Source organism: Montipora capricornis, chromosome 6 (assembly GCF_036669925.1).
Source record: "Montipora capricornis isolate CH-2021 chromosome 6, ASM3666992v2, whole genome shotgun sequence".
NCBI classification, from domain to species: Eukaryota; Metazoa; Cnidaria; class Anthozoa; order Scleractinia; family Acroporidae; genus Montipora; species Montipora capricornis.
Genome location: NC_090888.1, coordinates 35,178,792 through 35,201,291, shown reverse-complemented (window position 1 = coordinate 35,201,291; position 22,500 = coordinate 35,178,792). Strand labels below are relative to the sequence as shown.

Sequence of the window (22,500 nt, the reverse complement as noted above, 5' to 3'; positions counted from 1 at the left end):
TGCTAGCTTTCTTCCCGGCCACTTCCTTTCTGCTGGCATAGAACTCGTCGCGAACTGCCCTCCTTGTGAATTTCACAATGAGCTTGCTATCAGTCGCTTGGTTAAACGTAGGTAAAGGATGAGCAGTAGATATGTCCTCATCGCCAAGGTCCATACCCATTTCTTTTCCAATGGTCTTCACGAGCTCAAAACAATCGACTTCATCATTCGGTTTTAAGCCTGAGATTTCAACGCAGTCTCTTCTAAGATATTGTGCAAGCTCGTCAATTTCTTTCTTCGCTTCAACAGAGCGCTTTTGTGTAATGCTAAGATCTTGCTTAACAATTCTTACGTCTGCGGTGAGCTTCCCTGTTTTATCATTACTGCTCTGAATCTTCTTCAACAACTCGTCATACTTGCCAGAGAAGTAGTCAACAGACGACTTCAGTTCACTAAATTTTTCTTCAATCGAAAGCAATTTTGATCTTATTGGTCTAATTTCCTCCTCGAGGAGTTTTTTGATGTCATTCAAGGTTGCCATGAACAAAACAAATAACAAGATACCTGCATAAAGTAAAACGATAGCCAAAATGGCGGAGCTACTACAATATACAGCCGGCGGCCATGGCGCCATATGCTAATCCAGTAGGTCTCGGATGGACAAAATATTATTGTGAAACCATTCTTTAATAAAAACAGGTCTTCTCTGACAAGAATTTCCTTGTTATTAAATACGACCATATCTTGCATACCATCGTAGCTGTAGAGATTTTTTAGTTCATTGAAAAAAGTAAGAATATCTTTGTAAAACAGGGGGAGACCGCTGTCTATATAGTTTACGTCATAATTACATCTCAATAGAAAGTTCAAGCCTCCAATTTTGCTTAGGTAATAATTTGGAATCGTTTTCCAATTACTTATTTCTGGGGTCAATAGCCTTGGGATCCAAGCGAGCCTCAGAGCTTTAACCATAGTTTCGATGTCTGTCATACGTATGCCACCTTTTTCTCGACCTTGATAAAGCCCAGCTCTTTTGATTTTATCTCTTTTATTTTTCCATAGGAAGTTGAACACTTTTGTCGTAATTATCGGAGTTATTTCTTGAGGAACATTGAGGTTGGGGGCTGAATAAACGAGTTGTGATAGACCCCAGGATTTTATTATAAGTACAGATCGATTTCAGAGGAGTGAAAGTTGTTACAAATGATATCTTCTAACATATCTAGTCGAATTTCCATCTCCCTACAGTGTGTTCATTTAGCAATATTTTTACTAAAAGAAATGGTTGCTGCTCTAATTTCCATCTTAAGCATTTCCCAAAAGAGCCGTTTGTTTACTGAATCAGAATAATAAATGCAAGTTTGGGTGTAAGTTTCACGGATTTTGTTGACGTGTTCTTCATCATTCAAAAGAGAGTTGTTAAACTTCCAAAGTCCGGGTCCCCTGGGCATTAGGTTAGTCCACGACAACAAAATGTAAATTGCTTTGTGGTCGGGTGCTATTGAGGAATAAATTTCACTTTTCTTTACGAATTGTTGTAGATGTTAAGCAATAAAAAAAAATCAATTCTTGACTTCATTTTTAGAGCTTTTGATTCGTAGGAGTATTTGCGTAGCTTTGGGTGTTTTACTCTTTGAACATCTATAAGTCAAAAATGTCCATAAGTAGTCAGGACAAGATTTCTATAATTTGTTACTTTCCACGGCTTTCCACCTATTTTATTGCTCTTTGAAAGGGTACAGTTCCAGTCGCCACCTACTATCAGTGTAGTCAATTCTGCTTCTTCTATAAGACAATTGTTTAGTTCCTGTAAGAATTCTAGTTGTTCAGTTTGGTTGTTGGGGGCTTAGATACTACAACGCGATAACTTCAAAGAATTAATAACGATTGTACTTAAGACAATTCTTCCCACTTTATCAGTGAAAAAGAATTCGACCTTATCTCGCACTGAAGGATGAATTAAGATACAAACACCTTTGCTGTGCCTGGTGCCATGGGAAAAGGATATTTCACCTCCCCATTCATTTCTCCAAATGTTTTCATCATTCAGATCAGAATATGTTTCTTGTAAGAAGCAAAATTTAGATTTTTGATCTTTAAGATACGAAACAATACTCCTCCGTTTACTCTGTTCTTTTATTCCCCTAACATTAAGCGATATTATGTCATAAGTTAATTTAGACATGCAGAAAACTAAAAATTAGGTTAAAATAATAAATAAATAAAGCGAACACGAAAACCGAAACAAAAAAGATAAACAAAACAAAGTTTTAAAAAAAAACTATTTAAGAGATTCCCTTCCTGACTTCTCGGGCACCTGGTCCTTGCCCCCAGCGACAAGTCAGAGGGTACATCAAAGTACTGTGATTACCTTAGGGCTCGAGGTTTTCCAGCTCTGATTTTTCGTAGATTCTGATCGGACGTCCGTCTGGGGATGTTTTAACGTATGTTTTCCCGTCGATTGAGCAAGCAGATGTCAACAAACCATCTTTGCGCATTTGATTCGCCCGTTTCAGGATATCCCGCCTATAGGAAGTTAGGTTTTCGTTCAGGTAGATTCGTCCTGATTCTGCGCGAGTTGCAGTTGTTGAATCGGGATATAGGTCTGACACAGGGATATGCTTTAACCTGGCTCTCTCCTTGTACATTCTTGCTTTCGCTTTATGGCCTTGAAACTTTACAATAATTGGCTTTATCCCTGTCCTGTGCAGCTTGTGAGAAATTTCGATATTGTTTGGATTTATATCCACATTTTAAAGCTTCAGCTAGTTTGAGGACAACCTCCTCAGTTGAGGTGTAGGCGGATTCAGAGACTTCGTGAATTTTAAGGGAATTTTTTCTAGTATATTGTTCCAGTGAGTCCTGGAGGTCGTAAAGCTCCGCCATTTCAGCCTCTTGATCTTCAGTTTTTTTTCTCTCTGCAGCTAGCTGAATTTCCAAATCGTCTTGTTGTTTCTGAGTCTTGGCCAGGGCAGTTTTGACGTTGATTAGCTCACCTTTCTGCTGCTGGATTGCACTTCGTAGCGCAGCCACCTCGTTGGCGAGTTTTGTGTTCTGGAATAGAATATTCGAGACCGTTATCTGAATATCTACCAACATTTCTTTTAAATCCAAAAGGCTGATCACCTCAGCAACAACGTTACTTTCTCGTTGGTGTCAGACGTTATTTCATCGTTATTTACGTTAGTTAGTTGAAGCTCAACATCCGCCATGTTGGTACGTTTGGAGTCTTGTTGGTCCTCTTCAACAGAGCCACGAATTTTTTCTTTCTGACAAAAGATTGATAGGCTGGTAGCCACGTTTTTAAATTTAGAATACGATCTGTTTCGTTGTATGAGCGTGTGAGCCAAAGGGCCTCTGCTGGCATGACTTCTGGGTGACCCCTTAATGGTCTTAACGACCCCCGACTTGAAAAAATTGCCTGGAATGCTGCAGTTTAATACCACCCAACTCAGTCAGTCCCATCTGTTTTTGAGTAACACACACCAGAGGCAACCCAGTGTACGCTCATGGAGCGTCTAGTTTCTTATATCAAATTGTTTTCGTCCTCAAATTTGTAACGTTTTGTTCCCCTGTTCCCTTCGATATTTTCCCAATGTTCCCTAGTTCCCCAAAGCCCCTGGGAGACCTTCAATATCACTCAAATTTCCAAATTAGACAGTTATTCAAATTTAACCATAAGGCCTTGTAGCCATGTGTGAATATTGATATAATGAATGTGGCCTAATTAGTCTATAGCGCAAAGGTTTGTATCACAACGGGGTCAATGGCAGCCTTGCATCCATTCTTAGGCCAGGTAACTGTAAAATGGTCCATTTGGGTCAATGTTTTCAAGGCCTTGTAGCCAAGCATGCAACTTACTATCTATTCTTGTACTTTGAAACTCTGGGATAGAACAAAATTGGCATCTACTCTGGTATTCCACAAACGTTCTCTTGATCTTAGAGATTCAAGGAGAAGTGATGTACCAGAATCGGTCTGATGAACAGTGCCACAAGAACAAGACCACTGAGCGCTCACAACTGAATGCATCAAGTTTCTTAACAATTTTACTTTGTTTACCCGTACAGACCAGCAAGTTCTGAAACTTGTGAAGTCTTTATAAGCTTTTCGTTACACAAGAGGAAATAGAAGTTATCAAGTCAAATACTTGTCAAGGAAAAGTTGCTCATGTGTAACCGGCTTTAGATATCTTTAAATTCAGAGTCTGAACCCAAGCAGATTTACTGTATGGTTCTCCTTTTTGTGTTTGTGTTTTGGCGGAAAGTTACCTGAGATTCTGGTCAAGCCGAACCTTGTTTTTATGTTTTAAAGAGGTGTTTGTCTAGGTTTTTTGGCCTCTTTGAAAAATATGGTTTCTCTTGCTGTTTCATTATTTTTTGTTATCAGTATGGTAAAATAAATGCTCAGTAAAACAATTATTTTTTAATGTATTTGAAACAGTTCATCTGAAAGTAAAACATTGTGAAAAATTGGGTTGAGGGTTGAAGCTTTTTTTTGAGCATTGAATTTAAAATCAGCCAAAGCACTGAGAGATAGATAGATAGATAGTTTAATAAAAATATTACTTCGCAGCCAAAAGGCTGAATTGCATAATACTTCACAAATTTAACATTGATACACTATATATACTATGTTAAGATACATGAGTATGACTAATTTAAATTTATTTAAAATACCGCAAAATTCTAAAAAACCAGAAGTCAAAACAATAAGCAGATAGCTAATCGAACACATATTTACACAGTGTTGTTGGCTAATCGGCACATGGCCAGGATGAATGACCGCTGAAAACGCTTGGTGCGCACACCTGGGAGGTCATACTTTCTATTTCTCCTTAGATTATAATGGTTAACATGATTGGGAGGAAGTAAGTGGGATAGTTTGTGGTTACCAGAGATTACATTAAATAACTTAAGACACTGTTGCTCACGCCGAGACCGCAAAGTGTCAAGATCATAGATACTTAAGCACAGACTATAGGAACAATCAGGTAAAATGATGCTTAGCGCCCTGCCCTTAAAACGTGCAGGATTATTGGATCGGACCCGCGAGTGACTACGGGACTGGATCACTGGGATGGGACGACTGTTTAGACTGCCACAGACGAAGGTGTCAATTTGAATATTTAATGTCGTTGCAGAAGGAATATGCAAATTTCGTTCGTCTTGGCCGCAATTCGCATCAAAAGGAATAGGGATCCCTGCAGAAAAGTCCCCAAGACAACGGCTGTAGATGATCAGTTCCATGGCACAGCAACAGATTTCTTCGAGCTTTGTTTAGTCCGGCGCGAGACTCGCGCCGTGTCGGCTTGACACGGGCTATGCCGAGAGTAGTCAAGCGGCACCACAGGACAGAAGAAAGTTTGATCTTGCAGTTAGGCGAGGATAACAATTTTTTCAAAAAGCATCTTGTATAGACAGCACCCATTGCAGGAAAACAGAATTAGATTTTAGGTGTAGAATTGCGTCGAAACTCCGAGTTTAGTGCGGAGCTAAAGAAAGCATGTGCTGCCAGTTAGGCACTCCTGCTCACAGAGAGATTTTAAGAGCTTCAAAAGTAGCACTGCCAGTGTATTGGCCCCCAATGACCTACTGATGACTGTTTTCATTCCTTTACCCATTACTAGGAAACTCTTGAAATTGGTTTGTTTATACATTTAATAGAACTTGTGCCTTCTGTTGTGGAGTGTGATATATTATTTGAGTATAATGTATTTTATACATGTAGTTATTCACAATTCGCTTTTTTCACCTGTCCCATAATGCAGTTCAGTTTGGGTTTTATCTTTTTTGCATTAAACTAATGGATATCAAGTTCACTGAAGCATGATACAGTCTCAAGAGTGAAATAACTCCTGTTTCTATGGAAAGATGACCCAAGAACGTATTGCATCATGGGAGTGGGGAAATCACGAATTACTGATAAATAGGTAAAGAATAATTTAATAATTTAAAATTAATTTTAAAATACTATTATTATTCATCGCAGCAACAGAAGCCATATTTGCATTTTTGAGGAAGCTAGAAAGAAATCCAGACTTACATCGTATCACTGACGCAAAATTTTTTATGAATCATATTTGTTTTTTATCTGTCACAGGTCGCTCTTATTTAGCTCAGAACTCATCCCTTGTGCATGCCTTATTGTTGGCTCTAACTGAGCAGTCTAAAAATTCCCTCACCAGTGAAAACATTCTGGGAACCCTGCAGAAGCTTAGTCTCAGGTAAAACTGGAATGAATCATTAATATTTTAGGATAATTATTGTGTTATGAACAACCATTGGGAACATTATTATTATTATTATTATTATTATTATTATTATTATTATTATTATTATTATTTCGTACATTCACACGATATGTTGTTAACATGGTTTGTAAACTAGGCATCAAGCCACGACCTATGGCCTTTGGTGTCTAGTGGTCTTCTCAAGATTCTTGCCGTTCCCAGCAAGGAGGCTTTTTGTAGTAATAACGTGCAATCTAGTCCAATTTTCTTCCACGGTGTTTTCAAATTTTTGCTAAACGTCCCTAGTGCACCAATGACAATTGGTACAACAATTACTTTTCGGCAGTTCCAGATTTTCCCAATCTCTCTTTTTAATTCTTGGTATTTTTCCATTTTATCTTGTTCTTTTTCCAGCACTCTCGTATCAAAAGGGCATGCGATATCTATCATATAACATGATCTTTCTATCTTATCAAGAACAACTACATCAGGTCTATTATGCTCAATTTGGTCTGTTTGAATTCGGAAGTCCCATAACACCTTTACTTGATCGTTTTCTATAACTCCTTCAGGATCATGATCATACCACTTGTCTTTGCATGAGATGTTGAATTTCTGACAGAGTTTCCAATGGATAACTTGGCCTACCTTATCATGTCGCCACATTTTTATACTCTCTTTGCGCTAATTTCTTACATTCCGCTACAATATGACTTACGGTCTCTTCTTGTTCTCCACATAACCGACACATAGGAGAAACATCCTCTTTATCAATCCTGTTTTCAATACTATTCGTCCGTAATGCTTGGTCTTGTGCAGCGGTTAGCAGTCCTTCAGTTTCTTTTTTTCAGTATTCCCCTTTTTAACCACCCCCAGGATTCTGGGTCCCTTACTAGTTCTGTAGCTGTTTCAAATTGCCCATGTAATGCTTTATTCTTGTATTTAGACATTCTCTCTTCTGACACTTCTATTTTTGTAGGCCCCTCCTCCAGAATATTTTCATCCGATACGAAACGAAGTAATCTTTCCTTACTTTTTCCAGTGTATCTAAACAGACTGCCCATTTCAATGTTCACACAGTCTTCTGCACTTAATAATCCACGCCCTCCCGCTGCCCTTTTCAGATACAGCCTATCTACGTTGGCTTGCGGATGGAAGGCTCTGTTTATTATCAGCAACTTCCTGGTTTTGCGATCCAATTTCCTCAGTTCATCTTTAGTCCACTCGACAATTCCTGCACTATATCTGATTATTGAGACAGCTCTTGAGTTCATTGTATTTACCACATTTCCACCATTTAACTTTGACTTTAGAATTTTCCTTATCCGTTGTAAGTATTCCTGACATATCACTTCTTTCATGGCTGCATGTTTTAAATCGTCTGCTTCTAGTACGCCAAGATATTTATATCCTGATTCTTCTACTTCTCTGATCCTTCTTCCCTGTAAGATCATATCCAGCTTTAACTTCCCTTAGGACCAATGATAACAGGACCAGAGTTACTACAAATAGCTATCTCCTTGGAAGATTCCTCTTCTTACATTTACCGTCCCTAAGATGTTCCCATTTGCCGACAACTCCACCTGCCATTGGCCCATACTCTTCTCTAGTGGACCATATTTTCCGCAGCTCCAAATAAGCGTAAGCATTTTAAAATCCATGAGTGAGGGATCATGTCAAAGGCTTTTTTATAATCAATCCATGCCATTCCAAGACCGGTTATTATTATTATTAGTATTATTATTATTATTATTATTATTATTATTAAGTAATAATAAACTGTATTCACAATTCAAAGATTATTTACAACATACAATTGATAAAGTTAATATATGAAATTTCATAAAAAATCAAAACCACCATAGTTATTCGGTTATAAGGTGCACAGTTTTTTCAAGAAAAATCTGTCTTTGGGTGGCAAGTTAGTGCTAAAATTGGGGTGCGTCTTATAGCCAAGTATTTTCGCGTAACAAAATCTTAAGATCACAATTTGAGAAGAACTTTTAGTTTAAACAACACAAGAAAATGACACTAGTTGTCTATTGAAAAAGACTAGTGCTTTTAGAGACCTTTAGAACACCAAACGACTTCAAGAGAAAAGCAAACAAACGGAAATTTGCATGCGTCCTTAACAGCACGTGCTCAGTAACATGATACCCACGACAACAATACAATCATTCGAACCTTGTTTCGAATGCTGAGAATCATGTTTGTCGTTCGCATGAAAAGTTTCTTCTGTGAACAAACAGTGTAAAGATAAAACATACCTTCTTCGTTCATGCAGCCTTTCTTGTGCACTGAAATTTGCATCCATGGTGGCGTGTTGATATTCAGCTGTCGAACACCTTTGAATATGACTTTTGGTGGGAATTTTTTGCCGTCCTCTTTCGCTTGAAGTACGAAGTCTGAACTCTGACCATTTATTAAGTCGGAAGATTCAAATAAACGCGTGACTTTTTCACTTTTGGTTACATTAACAAAAAGAGTTCACATGCCAATCGTGTAAGGATAATGGTTCTCAGATTCATAACATTCTTTTGGTAACTCTCAATTTTTTGGTGCATTTTATAACCGAGTATTTTGACGTAATTTTCAGTTTGAGAACTTAGCTTGATTAAATTGCTAAGTTTGGGGTGCGTCTTATAACCGAATAACTACGGTAGATATAATAAAAGAGCAATTCAAAATTTTAAATGCCCACAGTGGCGACGTTTATTTTTGCAGTCTAAGGAGTGTTCTATCTTGCTGTGAAAAGGCGTTTGTGAACCTTTCATGCATGTGTGTACCGATCTTAGAAGTTGAAAAGAGATTTGTGTCCTGAGCCATGCGATAACGATGTTATGAGGCTCTGTGTCCTTCTGAGCTATCTTATCTGCAAGATGCTTCAGGAAACGCTGACACTCATTTCCCATTCCGACATTGGTTCCAAACACTAAACGTGTGAATGAGCCTCTCTACATCTAGCACCCGCTGCTGGTACTTGCGTTTTTTCTTCTTGTCCTCTAACTGCTCTTCACCAGAAACCTCCTGCCTTGATGTGTAATCTTGCCTCAGAGCTTGTGACAGCACTTTTCAAATGTAGCCACTCGTTGTCAAGGAGTTGAAGGCGTGGTTCCATTTCCACAACCCATGAGGGTTGAAACGTGTAACGGCCCCTTGTGTGCTGGGAAACAAGCTTCTGAATATTCAATTTGCTAAGTACTATATTTGGAACAGCAAGAGCGAGGGGTTTCCAAATATGGTACTTAGCACTGAAACATTTAACCAATCAGTTCGCACTGAATATTCGGAAGCTGTGAACGCCGGTTACACGTTTCAACCCTTATGGGTTTCTGATATCAATGATTAGCACAAATTTTAATACTTAAAAAATTAAAAGAATACGAGTTACCGTACTTAAATCTAAAATATAAGAACGTTGATATCTGAAAAAAAGAAGGTAAAAAAATCGTACGGGTCTTGAAAACCCTTGAATTTTGAGAGTACATTTTCAAGGCTATGAAAGTCCTTGAAAACCTCTGCTATTCATTCCTGGTCCTTGAAAGTCCTTGAATTTTTCTGAATTTCGGAAAAATTCGGTAAAAATGATCAGCCACTCAAGTCATGTCATACAAATGCAACGAGCTGTGGGGTCAAGAATGTGGGGTCCAGTACCTTTGCATTATTTCTACGCATGTACGTTATGGAAAATGAACAAGAATTGTACTGTCAGACTATTTCCATTGGTAAATTCTTCGACATAAATTAAAAAGATTTCCTTGACATTTCAGAATTTTTCCCTTGAAAGTCCTTGAATTTTTGGTCTGAAAAAGTGTACGAAACCTGTGTGCTCTTATATGTGCTCAGCACTTTAGTATGCCTATCAGTAAGGATCTTGGACAGACACTTTTGACTTGTTTTGATACAGGTGCTCAGAATTAGCTCCTTATTGATTTTTTTTTTTCCATAAACACAAAGCATCCTTTGTATAGTGGGTTCTTACTTTTCCTTGTTATACACGGACAAAGCTAGAGCTCTTTCTTTCTGGTTTCATTTCTGGGCTTTTGTCCTATACAATTTGTCCCCATGACTGTTTCTTAAATCCTCCTTTCATGGTTAGTCTATTCCACAATCTCTGAACTCTTATGATACCCTGAAGTGAGTTATAGAAACATTGTGTTTGATTTGAAATTTATGTGGACATGATACTTACCTGTTTGTGTTTTAGAACTTTATTTGTGAGTGACAGGATATATGGCCACACCTGACGTTTTTTCTAAGACACATAGTCTTTCTTGTTTCTCTTTGGATGCATTCAAGAGTGGCTCATAGCACAATAACTAGTATTCAAACTGAAGTTCTTTCATCTGGTTCGAAATGCGTATGGATTGAAAGCTAAACTATCCTAGATTTGTGCTATGCAAAAAACCGCATGAAAAAAGACCTATTAAGATAATTAAGTTCTTTCTAACAGAGAAAACATTATCTGGGTTAACAATTTAAACAAAGCAACATCTTCACCAGCTAATTATGTACAATTCAGTACCAATATCTTGTACCCTAGTGGTAGATCCAAAAGTGAAGTATTGTTAGTAAAGTATACTTGCAATAATATGTAGCAATAATTAACATGGTACTCACTCAGCTTTACTTCAACGGCTTCCTGTTAAAACCAACACTTTTATTCTAGACGGCGGATGCAATCAATCATGATTGAGGGAGATTTAATCAAGTGGTTGTCTCAGCTGCTGACAGACCATGACAATTTGTCAGATTACACCTTGGAATATTCGGTTGCCTTGCTCATGAACCTGTGTCTCCGGTCCGCAGGTGAGGAATTTCAAGTAGAGATGATTGGAGCATTATGTACCTATGCAGAGTCTGAAGCTGTTCCCTTTATCTGGTCTAATTTCTTAGATTCCCTGTATGTTCTCACTTGCTATGGATAGAACAGAATTAACGATTTCATATTAAGTAAACTAGTTTGATAGTAGTTAACTAGTTTGATAAATTCTTACCCTAGCTATAACTACAAAGACAGGACTGCTCCATAGTAAGAGACATAGACAGGGTCTTTGTTGTTTTGGGTGATCCCTCGCTTTGAAATTACCGTTTGTAAAGGCACTTCTCCAACTCAGTTTTTATCCTGTGGAATTTTAGTAATCTGTAATCAGTAAAAAACATTTTTACAAATGTGACGAGCTTGTTTTTCTTTTTCTGTGTATTATTCCTTGCATGCTTTGTAGAAAGTGAAGGCTCTTTCTTTCAATTTAATGTGCTGCATGTAAGACAAGGCAAATTTTGTCTTATGGTGGAGCTTGTATGCTAGCCTTTTGGGGTTGTCTTGCCAGGTAAGAGACGATGTCTTGAAGATGCTGGACACATTTTGCGCATACTGAGTGACTTGCTTGGGCACGAGAATCAAGAGGCAAGTTCCTTGAAAATTGTGTGGGTTACTTTTATTTAATAGCTCATAAATGGTTCATAATAATGATTAGCTTGTAGTGTCTCATAGATTAAATGAAAGTCATCATGTACATTGTGCTTTTTACAAACTTTTACATTAGATTCGTCCCTATGTGAATGGGGCCTTGTATAGCATCCTTGCATTGCCAGCTGTAAAAGAGGAAGCAAGAGCTCTGGTAGGCTACTTGTCTACTTTTTTTCCTATATTTACCATAATTTGTTCTGATGTGCAATTAACACATTTGAGACCATATTACGACTGCAAGTACATGTAACAAAATAATGTCAAGCTTGTCATTTCTAGAGATCAAATATGAGATCATGAGGTGAATCTGTTGAAACAAGGGCTTGTCTTGTTCATATTTTTGTGTGGCTGTTGGTTTTTTTACCTATTTGCAGGGAATGGAAGAGATTTTGGAGTGTTTTCTTAAAGATGATAACCCTGATATGACCAGGCAGATTCAGTTTATTATTCAACAACTCAATTCTGGTAATATGTTGTTTTTATTCAACTCATGAGATTACTATTGTTAATCATATTAGGCAGCCATAGGCAATATGAGTGTTCCTAACATGAATGAAACATACCATATTAACACGTTTTAAGCCCCCTCATTGTTAATCCCACCCATCTACAGTGCATACAAGAAATCATCCGATTCTAAGCCTCCCCACATTTATGCCATATCTCCTAACAGATATTCCATGAGAAAGCTTCAAAAAGGGAAAAAAGGCCTGAATGAACTCCAGTTTACTTTATTACCAAGAAGCCACAAGCCATGTGTTGACAAAATGTGATGGGTACTAAATGTGGTAAATGTAGTAGTACTTTTATCTTGCATGTAAACCTAACTTTAGAGAGGTAACTGCATAATTTCCTGTTTTAGATGATCCATTTGCTACCAATGATCCAGAGTCTGATGATGAAGATGAGGAAGAGGATGATGACGATGTAAGTGCTTTTCCCATCAATCTATCATTGAATTGTTTTTTTCGCGGTTAAGTTGGTTGGTTTAAAACATAAGTGGGTTGTTCATTAATTTGTGGAATGATTGCATGGAACTTATGGTATGGTTGCTGAAGTTTGTGAATTAGGGACACATTGATTGGCTGATTACTTAATAGTTTAGTCAGTGCCAGCTGTAAGGGAAGAGAGTGGTTTAAAGGTCATGACTTTGGGGCTGCAGTTGTTCATCATTTTCATCAGTAATCACTTAAGGTGATCAGTGCCAATACATACACTTATGCCAATGTTACCACTCAGATTGTAGGAAACCATATACATCTAGTTGACAGGCGGACATTAGTATCATCAACAACTGGGCAGCACTGAAGAGCTGAAAAGTATACTCATATCCAGCAAAGCTTAAAACCAGTTGCCACTATCATGGGTTTTTGTGAAAACTGCTTTTTGCCAGTGTTTTGTGCAGTTTTGGAGAAAAAACCGTAAAAAGATCATCACATCAACATTATCATTTGGTACAAATCTAACAAACACTGGAAATTTGTGCAAAACATTAGTTTTAGCCTGAAAACGCACATTTTTGTGAAAACTGCTTTTTGCCAGTCTTTTGAGCAGTTTTGGAGAAAAAAACCGTAAACAGATCATCACATCAACATTATCGATTAGTCAAAATCTAACTAACACTGGAAATTCGTGCAAAACGTTCATTTCAGCTGAAAATGCACGCATATATACTGCCATCAACACCCAACTGCTCAAAATATTTATTGACTGCAACCTCATCTGGAACAAGCACATGAATAAGAGAGGTCAGAAAATCCACAAGCGACTAGGCTTACTTAAGGCTCTAAAGCGGTTTCTTACTCCCTGTGCAAGACTGACATTTTACGATACCATTGCACAGCTTGTGATGGATTATGATGCCTGCATTTGTGGTGACAGCTTCACGGTCACTCCAATACCGTGCTCCACCTGCAGAAGTGTGTGGCAAAAGTTATTCCCTGGGATGTTCAGACTAATACCCAAACTTAATATTATTTCAAGAGAGAGTATTGAGTATGAAGCCAAAATTTTTTTCAATGTTAATAAGACTTGAAGTAATTCAAGTCAGGGAATAACCAAAAATGCCTGAGAAATGAAATTTTGCCTGGGGTAAGCCAATCATCCAGAACACTGGTTTATGCTTAGGGCAGCAAAATTATGGAGGACACTTCCTTCTGAAGTAAAGGATTCCCATTAGTGAGATTCATTTAACAACAAACAAAGGTGGCAGAGTATGAAGTGGTTACTCCTTGTAAAATATGAGCAGTCGTAGCTCAGTTGGCTAGTGCGCAGCTTTCGGAGCAAGAGGTCCCTGGTTCAAGCCTCGGTGACTTAAACGTCTGTTTTGACTTTCCTCTGATCCTTGTAGCTATAGCTTTAAATAACCGTAAAACGGAGCACTGACAGAGGGAGGGGGGTAAAGGGCGCACCATCACCTTCCATTGATACCAGCCTCAGCTGAAGGAACTACCGACCTTAAATAAAGTTACCCAGTACTTTACCTTTTACCGTTACCTTTAGCTCATTCCTCATACAGATACAGAGAAGATTAATGATCTTTATTATTTTAATAGTTCAGTCTAACCTTAAATTGGCACATGTCATGCTGCATTCACCAAATCCATTTTTAAATTTCTGATGAAGAAACAACCAGTGATAATATAGATGGAAGCAAAGAACTATTAGCAGATCGACATCTTGGTGGAGATGATAGTTTCCTGGTTTTGCGTGATTAGATGTTTTTTTATATATATATATGTTCAGCTGATTGATGAGTGAGTGGATGAACTAAAAAATATACCTTACGCAATGAAATCATATTTGTAAAAGTTGTAAATGGTTTTGTAAGGCTGTTATAGCCGGGGAGTGGGTTGTGAGGCTGGGCTCTCACCACCTCTTGAAGTGCTCTTGATGGCGAGCAACTCTAAGAGCCTCTGTCAGCTAAGTCCAACTTCTGGCTCCACACAGTGGAACTGGCACCACCAACAGGAGAAGCCGTGAAGGCGAAGCCACTGGCGTATAAAAACCAGTTTTCCAGGGTAGATGGGGCTCTTAGCCTGTGAAGGCAGCCCAACTAGGGGAAGGTAAACCCTGATTTCAAACCTCGCCGGCTTGCGACTATACCTGATCTCAGGAAGGCTTCAGGAGTAAACCTCAAGGACGAATCCGGAGTGGAGCCCCTAAGGCGGATGGCAGGTGCTCAGCACTTCCTTCCAGCAGCTTCTGCAGTGGAACTAGCCCCAAGTTGTATTGGTTCTTCCTTTCCCTTGGACCCAGCCAGTGACGCCGAGAGGGGGACACTTCCCTCCCAGGCCTTAGCGCAAACTGAAGAGGGCACTCTAGTGGTGTTGCAAGACTCCAGCACAACGCATGACGAAGTAGTTTACCGGTTCTAAGCTCCGACTGATTGGCGTAAGAAGGAGTGCCAGGGGTCTCGTCCAACGGTGGTAGAAGCCCTCATAGCTTCATTGGGTGGCTACTGCCCACCTCAAGCTGGGCAACCCCCAGCCAGTAAGGTGCTGCCCCGTCATTGCTTGCCTGCCCTACTGGGTGCATAGAGCTTAGGGGACCCTCCCGACAAGGGAGCAATTACTTGCACCAAGCAGTCAAAAGCAAAAAACTACGAAGACTGCAGCTCTTCGAATTGCAAGCTGGAACATTCGCACCATGTGCCCTGGTCTCTCCGCTGACCTTCAGCTAATGGACGACTCTCGCAAGACTGTCGTCATAAACAAGGAGCAGGCAGCACTCAACATTGACGTTGCCTGTCTCCAGGTGACTGTACAGACTGTACAGAAGGTGTCTACATCTGGACGAGGTCAGACGGCAAACTCTTCAACATCGCCAGACTCCGCGCCAAAACCAAAGCTTACGTGGTGCTCATACGGGAGCTGCTGTTTGCAGACGACGCTGCTCTAACATCCCACAGCGAAGAGGACCTCCAACATTTGGTAGAGAAGCTCTTCCACGCCTGCAAGGAGTTTGGGCTAATGATCAGCCTCAGGAAGACCAACATCCTGGCACAAGGTGCTGAGTTCCCCCCAGTCATCACCATTGACTACACGGAGCTGGAGGTCGTGGACACCTTGACCTACGTGGGCTCCACCATTTCAAGCTCGACTTCATTCGATGCTGAGATCAGCCTCTGGATCGCCAAAGCAGCTGCTGCCATGGCCAAACTCAACAAGTAAGTTTGGGGCAATGGCCTGTTGAGCGTAAGGACCAAGATGTGCGTCTACCAAGCTTGTGTCCTGTCGACTCTCCTTTATGGCAGCAGCAAGTCATGGACGACCCATGCCAGACGAGCGGCGACTCAACGGATTCCATCTCTGCTGCCTTCGGCGCCTGCTGCACATTAGGTGGCAGGACAGAGTCACCAACACTGCAGTCATACAAGATCCTGCCCAAATCCCGAGTGCTAACCATCGCCTCTTCAAGACAAGGATGCCACTATATAAAAAATGAAAAAGAAACAAACAAGTAGCGTCATCTAGAATTTCTGGTTATGAGATGTCAAGGTTGGACACTCACTCAATTTTAACTGGAATTAACTAATGAAAATTTCCAGGCCCCAGTTGTTCGAAGGGTGGATAGCATTATCCTCCAGATAAATCACTATCCACCAGATAAACACTAGCAAAACCAGTAGGGCATTTCCGAGTTCATGTCTGCCTCCTCTACAAAGCGAGTCTAAGTGCGAAGTTTTATTGATGGTAATTAGCTCTATCCTTTACATATGAATGAAAACTATATTTTTATAACAAAAACTTCACACTTAGACTCGCTTTGAGGAGGAGGCAGACATGAACTCGGAAATGCCCTATTGAGTTATCCAGTGGATAACGCTATCCACACTTCAAACAACTGGGACCAGGAGAAGAAGCTAAACCCAGTCTTCAAAACATTACTATGTCACCTGGACACTGTGAGTGTCTCCCTCTAAGTGAATAAATGAGAAAGATGGTTATCTCTGAGTGCCAAAAGTGTAGTCAGGAAAACTCTAGTTATCTTTTTTGTGAAGTGTTTTTGCAATAATAAGTAAACATGATGTTTATTCTTTAACAGGAAGGTGATGCTATTGATGCTGATTTGGATAAGCAGGAAATGCTAGAACCGGCAGAGGGTGAGCTATATGGAGATGAGCTTCTTAATTCACATTATTCCCTGGTAAGTTTCTGAATTCTCTTGGCATTGCATCCAGCGAAGTCCATTATTTTTACATGTATAGCTTCATTCCTGTAACTTTCAAGGAATTGCTAAATGTTATGTAAATGCAAGTTACATTTTTTGCATTGATTTGCATCAAGTACTTGAAATTTCCTTTCAACAGAATGCTATACCATCAGGACGATCAAAGAGCAAGAAAAAGGTAATTGTTGTACCATTTAAGGTGACTCAAGCCAGTTTCAAAGCTTTCAAGTACCGTTCTTATTAGAACGTTGGACTATTTAGCCTGTTTAGGAGATAAACAAAGCTTTGAAATAGCGCCGTGATTGTCAAACTATAGATGGTTTCACAGTGAGATTGTCAAATTGTCAAGTTTCCAGTTCCGTGACGTCTTTCGTTTCGAAAATACAGCATTTTGAATTTCCAGAGTGTCACCTTACATGACACCATGATACCAAGTTATTTGATTGAAAAAATGTCTATCCCTATGAATCTCAGCAGTTTGAGCCTTTCAAGAACATTAGGTGTATTATTCATACACACGTATGTATCTCATAGGTGTAAGGTAAGCCCGTGCATGGCAAATTGAAGTCCAGATGTTGGAGCAGTTTGATCCACCTACACAAAATTCGGTCATAAACTTGAATGAAACGCTTCAACAAATAGCTCAGAAACGAAGTACCGCACAGATCTGAGAATTGGAGAGATGGTTTCTAGATTTATTTCTTGCAACATTCCAAGTTATTGGCCTTTTTTATCGAAGGTTTCGATTTCGTTTCGTTTCATATCGTTTCGTTTTTTGATCTATTGCACGTAAATTTTTCAGTAGTCAAGAAACTATCAATATGAAAGCTGTGGTGAATCAATTCCCAGAGTTCAGCTTCCCCTATTCATGTTACGGAATATTCTACTTCTTCCATATTTTTCCTTTGTACATCAATGCAGTGGGGGTCACCGAGTTTGTTTTTGAGATATGAGCAACTAAAGCCAAAATAGAGGGTGTTTTTGCTGGGCTTTCCCGTTGCCAAGGTAACTTATGTCACAATAATGACCGCATCTTGTTTAGCAATTATCAGTGTTTCATTTGGTACCATAATATTGCTGTTAGGGTTAGGGTTGCCAATCTTTCTAAAGAGGGTCTCTTGAAACTGATTGGAACCACCTTAACGGGAAACTTTAAATGCCTTCTATAGATGAAAGCATTCTGAAGGAATTTATGTGGTTGTATAGTTGGTCAGTTTTGAAGTTAATGTAATGTGACAAGCTCGAAACCAGTCAACTCATACGCAAGTTGACTTGTACCCCCTCAATTCGCACCCAAGTTTTAGCTGATCCATACCCATGCCCAAATGAATTTAGTTGTACAATCTCTATACGGGTTATTTACAGTGTACAACCTCGAAAGACATAACCAGATTTGCTAAAATCCATCAAAATTAATCAAAGCTCAATGATTCGCTTCAGTGTTCCTCGAGTGACTTAACTTTGGTCAGTCAAATATGCAAGTTGCACTCCATGTGAGACTGCAGTCTTTTGTCTCGAACATGTGAATATATAAATCGTGATAACTTGAATATTTAAAAGAAATAGAGAATCGAGGTATCAGGATTTCAAAACAAATGTCTTGCAGAAGGTTTGAAAATTTAATGCTGGTGTAGGCATCACTTTTGGTTCAAGTTTGGTCAAGATATGACTTAGCATGGGCTTGAGCTATCGCGTGAGTGTGATGAAAAATCCTAACAATGCTTTTGTCAGCAAAAATCCGAATTTTTAAAGTAAAGACTAGTGAGCAGCACACAGCAACAGATTCAGTGAACTTACTTTATTTCCTCCGACCAGTTTTATCTGATCACACAGACTTCATCGGGCAACCCTAAAACCCGGAATCCGGAATCACAGGTCATTGTTTTACCAATACAGAGAGTAAAAACTATCCTAAACATTCATAAAAGCTAACCTTAGGCCTAATTAGGCCTAAACAAACGTTTTTAGGCCTAAGGTTAGCTTTTATGAATGTTTAGGATAGTTTTTACTCTCTGTAGGGTAAAACGACCTGTGATTCCGGATTCCGGATTCCCCGTTTTAGGGTTGCCCGACATCATCAGGGAGACTTGACAGAGATGGCAAAATGAACTCATTTTATACCTAGTCTATAGGGTAAAGTCAACTAAGGTATGAGCAGCAAAAAACACCCACAAAATATTACCCGCAGGATATGCCATGTAATGTTTTGTGATGTTTTTGCCGCTCACACCCTAGTTGGAACTTGATTTTACCCTATAGACTAGGTATAAAATAAGTTCCTTTTGCCATCTTGTCGGTTGTAGGAAATAAAGCAAGTTCACAAATTCTATTGCTGTGTGCTTCTCACTTTTCTTTACTTAAAGGGAAAGTTCAGCCTAGAAAAAGTTTCTATGAATTAAACGTTCTTTACCTGTGTTGTCATATGTGACCACTCATTTGCGCTTAATGTGTTTAAATAGTCAAGAATCATGCTTTAAAAATTGGCAATTTTAAATTGAAATCCACCATCTTTTATGTAGCAATAGTCAAGGAATTCTCCGGATGACTAGGGGAGCTATCCTGTGTGAAAGCGAACAAATACGTTTGCTGAAGCATCAAAGTCGGCTTTCACAGAAGTAAGAAAGTCCGCAAGTAGAATATTTCTATGTCGCATGTTGAAGTTTTTTGTCTTGTTTACATTTGCTCTGGCTCATTCTTGCCGCCTAGTTTGATTGATCAGAGGATTTACGAGTATTTAGTGACTCGAGTTTCTGAAGACCGTTTACCATAGTTCATCTTACATTTACAAAGTGATCGGGAAACGAAGAACTTGTTAACTATTGCTGCGTCATAACATGTCATATCCAAGATGGCGGGGAACTGGACAAAACGGCAATTATTAATTGATTCCTGAGGAAAAGTTGTAGTAATTTAGTGAAACTTTTTGTAAACCATACTTTCCCTTTAATTAAAATAGTTACGTCTTCCATCAAACACCGCGTGGTAGTGAACTGGGTACAAATTGACGGGCAACTGGATTCTGTGTAGTTGACCAACACCTGGTTTATATAAATTGAGTGGGAACGAGTCAGCTTGGGAATGAGTCCACATCGTAAATCAATCAACAATATTATTTACTGACTATCCCTTGAACACTAGTGAAATTTGTTTTTTCCTGTCAATTTATCAATTTTACAATGACTGCAAAATTCTCACACGCTCATTGGCTAATTTTTATTGTCAATAAGAGGACAGACACAAATTTATAATTATTCCTTTTCGAAGAGTGAAACATCGATCTGTCACTTTTTAACCAATAGAAAGTCTCCGTTACTTCCATTAGCCAATAAGAGGGCGAGGCAAGTTATGAATTTGGTCGCGTCAGATTGAATAAAATTGAAGTTTCTCGCATTTTTGTCTCGCGTTGCACTCGTGTTTTAACTTAATTTTTGACCCCTTTGCCTTTTGTTATTGTAAAAAGCGGAGCCACTCGGTTGTCGCCTCGTGGATTCACAGCTACTTTGACAATGTTATGACGAAATTCATGATCAATAACAGGACAGACGCATGAAAAACTGGCATCAATTTGTTAATTTTAGCACACAGCTTAACATGGTCTCCCAACACTGAGAAAGCTATGGAACAGTCGAGTTAGCACAGTCGAGTTATGTTGTAATAAAGCTGCACACTGTTGGGAGAATCTTGTGCTGAAAAATGTGAGATTTTTAGATGAGCAGTACTGTAGTTTGGAAGTAAGATATTATTGTCTATGTGATGTGTACACTGTCCTTTTATGTTCTATTTTTCATCAGACTTTAACTAATCTGGATCCCAATCATCCCCTTACAAGGCCAACTACTCCAGGCACAAGAGGTGTTGACACCACTCAAGGTTATTTTCATTCCTCTGTTGTAGGGAAAATAATTAGCTAAAGGAACAATATAATATTTTATGGTTGTGAGATATTACCAAGTATGACTTGATTGGTATGTTCACTTCAATTATCTAATTGATGTGAACAGTTTCAGGTGTTGCTACTGCTGCAGCTGCTGAAACTACACGAAGACCAACAACTTCAACAATCAGCGATGCATCCAACCAGCGGGTTCGTTAATGGTTTATTCTTTCCATTTAGTGGAATTTTCACAACTTTTGTGTGGTAATTTCAGAAAAAAATGTTTCAAACATTTCGAGAAAACTTGTCAAAAATTGTGACATCCAGTGAATGGAAAGTGCCCACTGTCTATCACAGGACAAGTTTTTTGTTGTTCATTGACTAAGAAAAGTGTGTTTTACTCTAACGATCAACTTTGTTAGTTAGCTTATTATCAATAAGAGTGGATCAGTTTTTAAACACAATACAAGGTGAAAGGAATTAATCCGATTAGTCCATATATTTAATGAAAGGACAAGAACAGTTAGAACCCACAAATACGTTTGGACATATGGGAATGTATTTACTATGGTGGTGTAACATTTGACTCCATTAGAGGTCAGCAATTCTTCCAAATACATTGACTTGCTAGAAGAGAATTTCTGGAAGGTAATTGTCCGGTGTTTTAAGAACATTACCTGTACATGGAAGGAATTGTGATCTGGTGAGGTTCTCTTGTTGATTGCTTTGTCTTTTGATTTTAGAGCCGACCTTCAACCTCATCCAAGTCAAGGTCGGGCCCTAGACCCACATCAAATCGAGAAACAAGAGAAGGCAGGTTTATGCCAGCTGTAGTGGTTATTGCAAGTGACCTGCGTTTACGTGCAAACTGCATTTTCCCTAATGCCCTGGTTTTAGTTCTGGCTTTGTTATTTCTCAGATTAAATCCTCAGCCGAAAGTTAAAATCGATTTGAATCGCATTGTCATGTTTATTGAATCCTTTTTTTTTTCCACTGTCATAATTGCTATGGTTTCATCCAAAACTGGTATTTCTCTGTTCTCGTAATAAACCACGTTATCCTACTCCAACGTGGTGTTCAAATCTGAGTACTTCAACCAAACTACCATTGCCGTGGTACAGAATGTAGCTCTTGAAATTAGTTGAGAAACAAACGTTGGGCAATTCTATATCAGCATCCTAATCAATCCAATGAAATTAGAGATTGTAAAGATCAGAGACATGGTATCGGATTGCTTTATCAATTTGACTTTTTCAGTGGTCATTTCTCATTGCCACCATATAGGATGGTAACTTTTCAGTTAAACAGTAGAAAAGGGCAGCCATATCACCCACAATTTTTCAAGCTAACATTTTTTTTACTTGAATCATCCTGACAAAAAAGTCTTGACAGTAAGCCTCTGCTACTTTTTTCATGATGTCTCAAGTACAAAATATTGGTGGCAAATATCATGATGTAGCCTAGCCTGCGAACGCAGACGTATTTCCAGCAGGCGTTTCTCTCCCTCAAAGAATACTTTCATTTTAAAGGACTACGTTTTCCTTTTTTCTTTCAATGATATTGATAAATGTGAAAAATTAAATTTTTATCCAATTCATTATTAAAAAAAGGAGGCAAATATCATTATTCACTTATCAAACATTTTTGAAAGATTTTTTCACAAATTTCAATTCTTCATAAAACATTTTATCACAGAACATGCCTGTTATTTTAAACACCCAATAAAGTGACTTTTAAAATTTCAATTTTAAATTTGGAAGTAGATCCTAATCA

The 22,500-nt window shown here is 38.8% G+C and overlaps 1 protein-coding gene across 3 annotated transcripts in view; it reads left to right on the top strand.

Moving 5' to 3' along the window:
- The window catches only part of LOC138052006 (lisH domain-containing protein ARMC9-like), a 114,282-nt gene that overhangs the window by 88,108 nt on the left and 3,674 nt on the right, over positions 1–22,500 (top strand). For all 3 annotated transcript variants that reach the window (XR_011132976.1, XM_068898353.1, XM_068898354.1), the window contains exons 12-22: positions 6,082–6,205; positions 10,881–11,020; positions 11,542–11,618; positions 11,758–11,832; positions 12,056–12,146; positions 12,544–12,608; positions 16,728–16,829; positions 16,993–17,031; positions 20,645–20,723; positions 20,855–20,937; positions 21,471–21,540. Coding sequence is in view for 2 of the 3 variants with exons in the window: in XM_068898353.1 (XP_068754454.1) it covers positions 6,082–6,205; positions 10,881–11,020; positions 11,542–11,618; positions 11,758–11,832; positions 12,056–12,146; positions 12,544–12,608; positions 16,728–16,829; positions 16,993–17,031; positions 20,645–20,723; positions 20,855–20,937; positions 21,471–21,540 (945 nt within the window). In the remaining variant the exon portion in view is untranslated. The remainder of the gene's footprint in view (positions 1–6,081; positions 6,206–10,880; positions 11,021–11,541; positions 11,619–11,757; positions 11,833–12,055; positions 12,147–12,543; positions 12,609–16,727; positions 16,830–16,992; positions 17,032–20,644; positions 20,724–20,854; positions 20,938–21,470; positions 21,541–22,500) is intronic.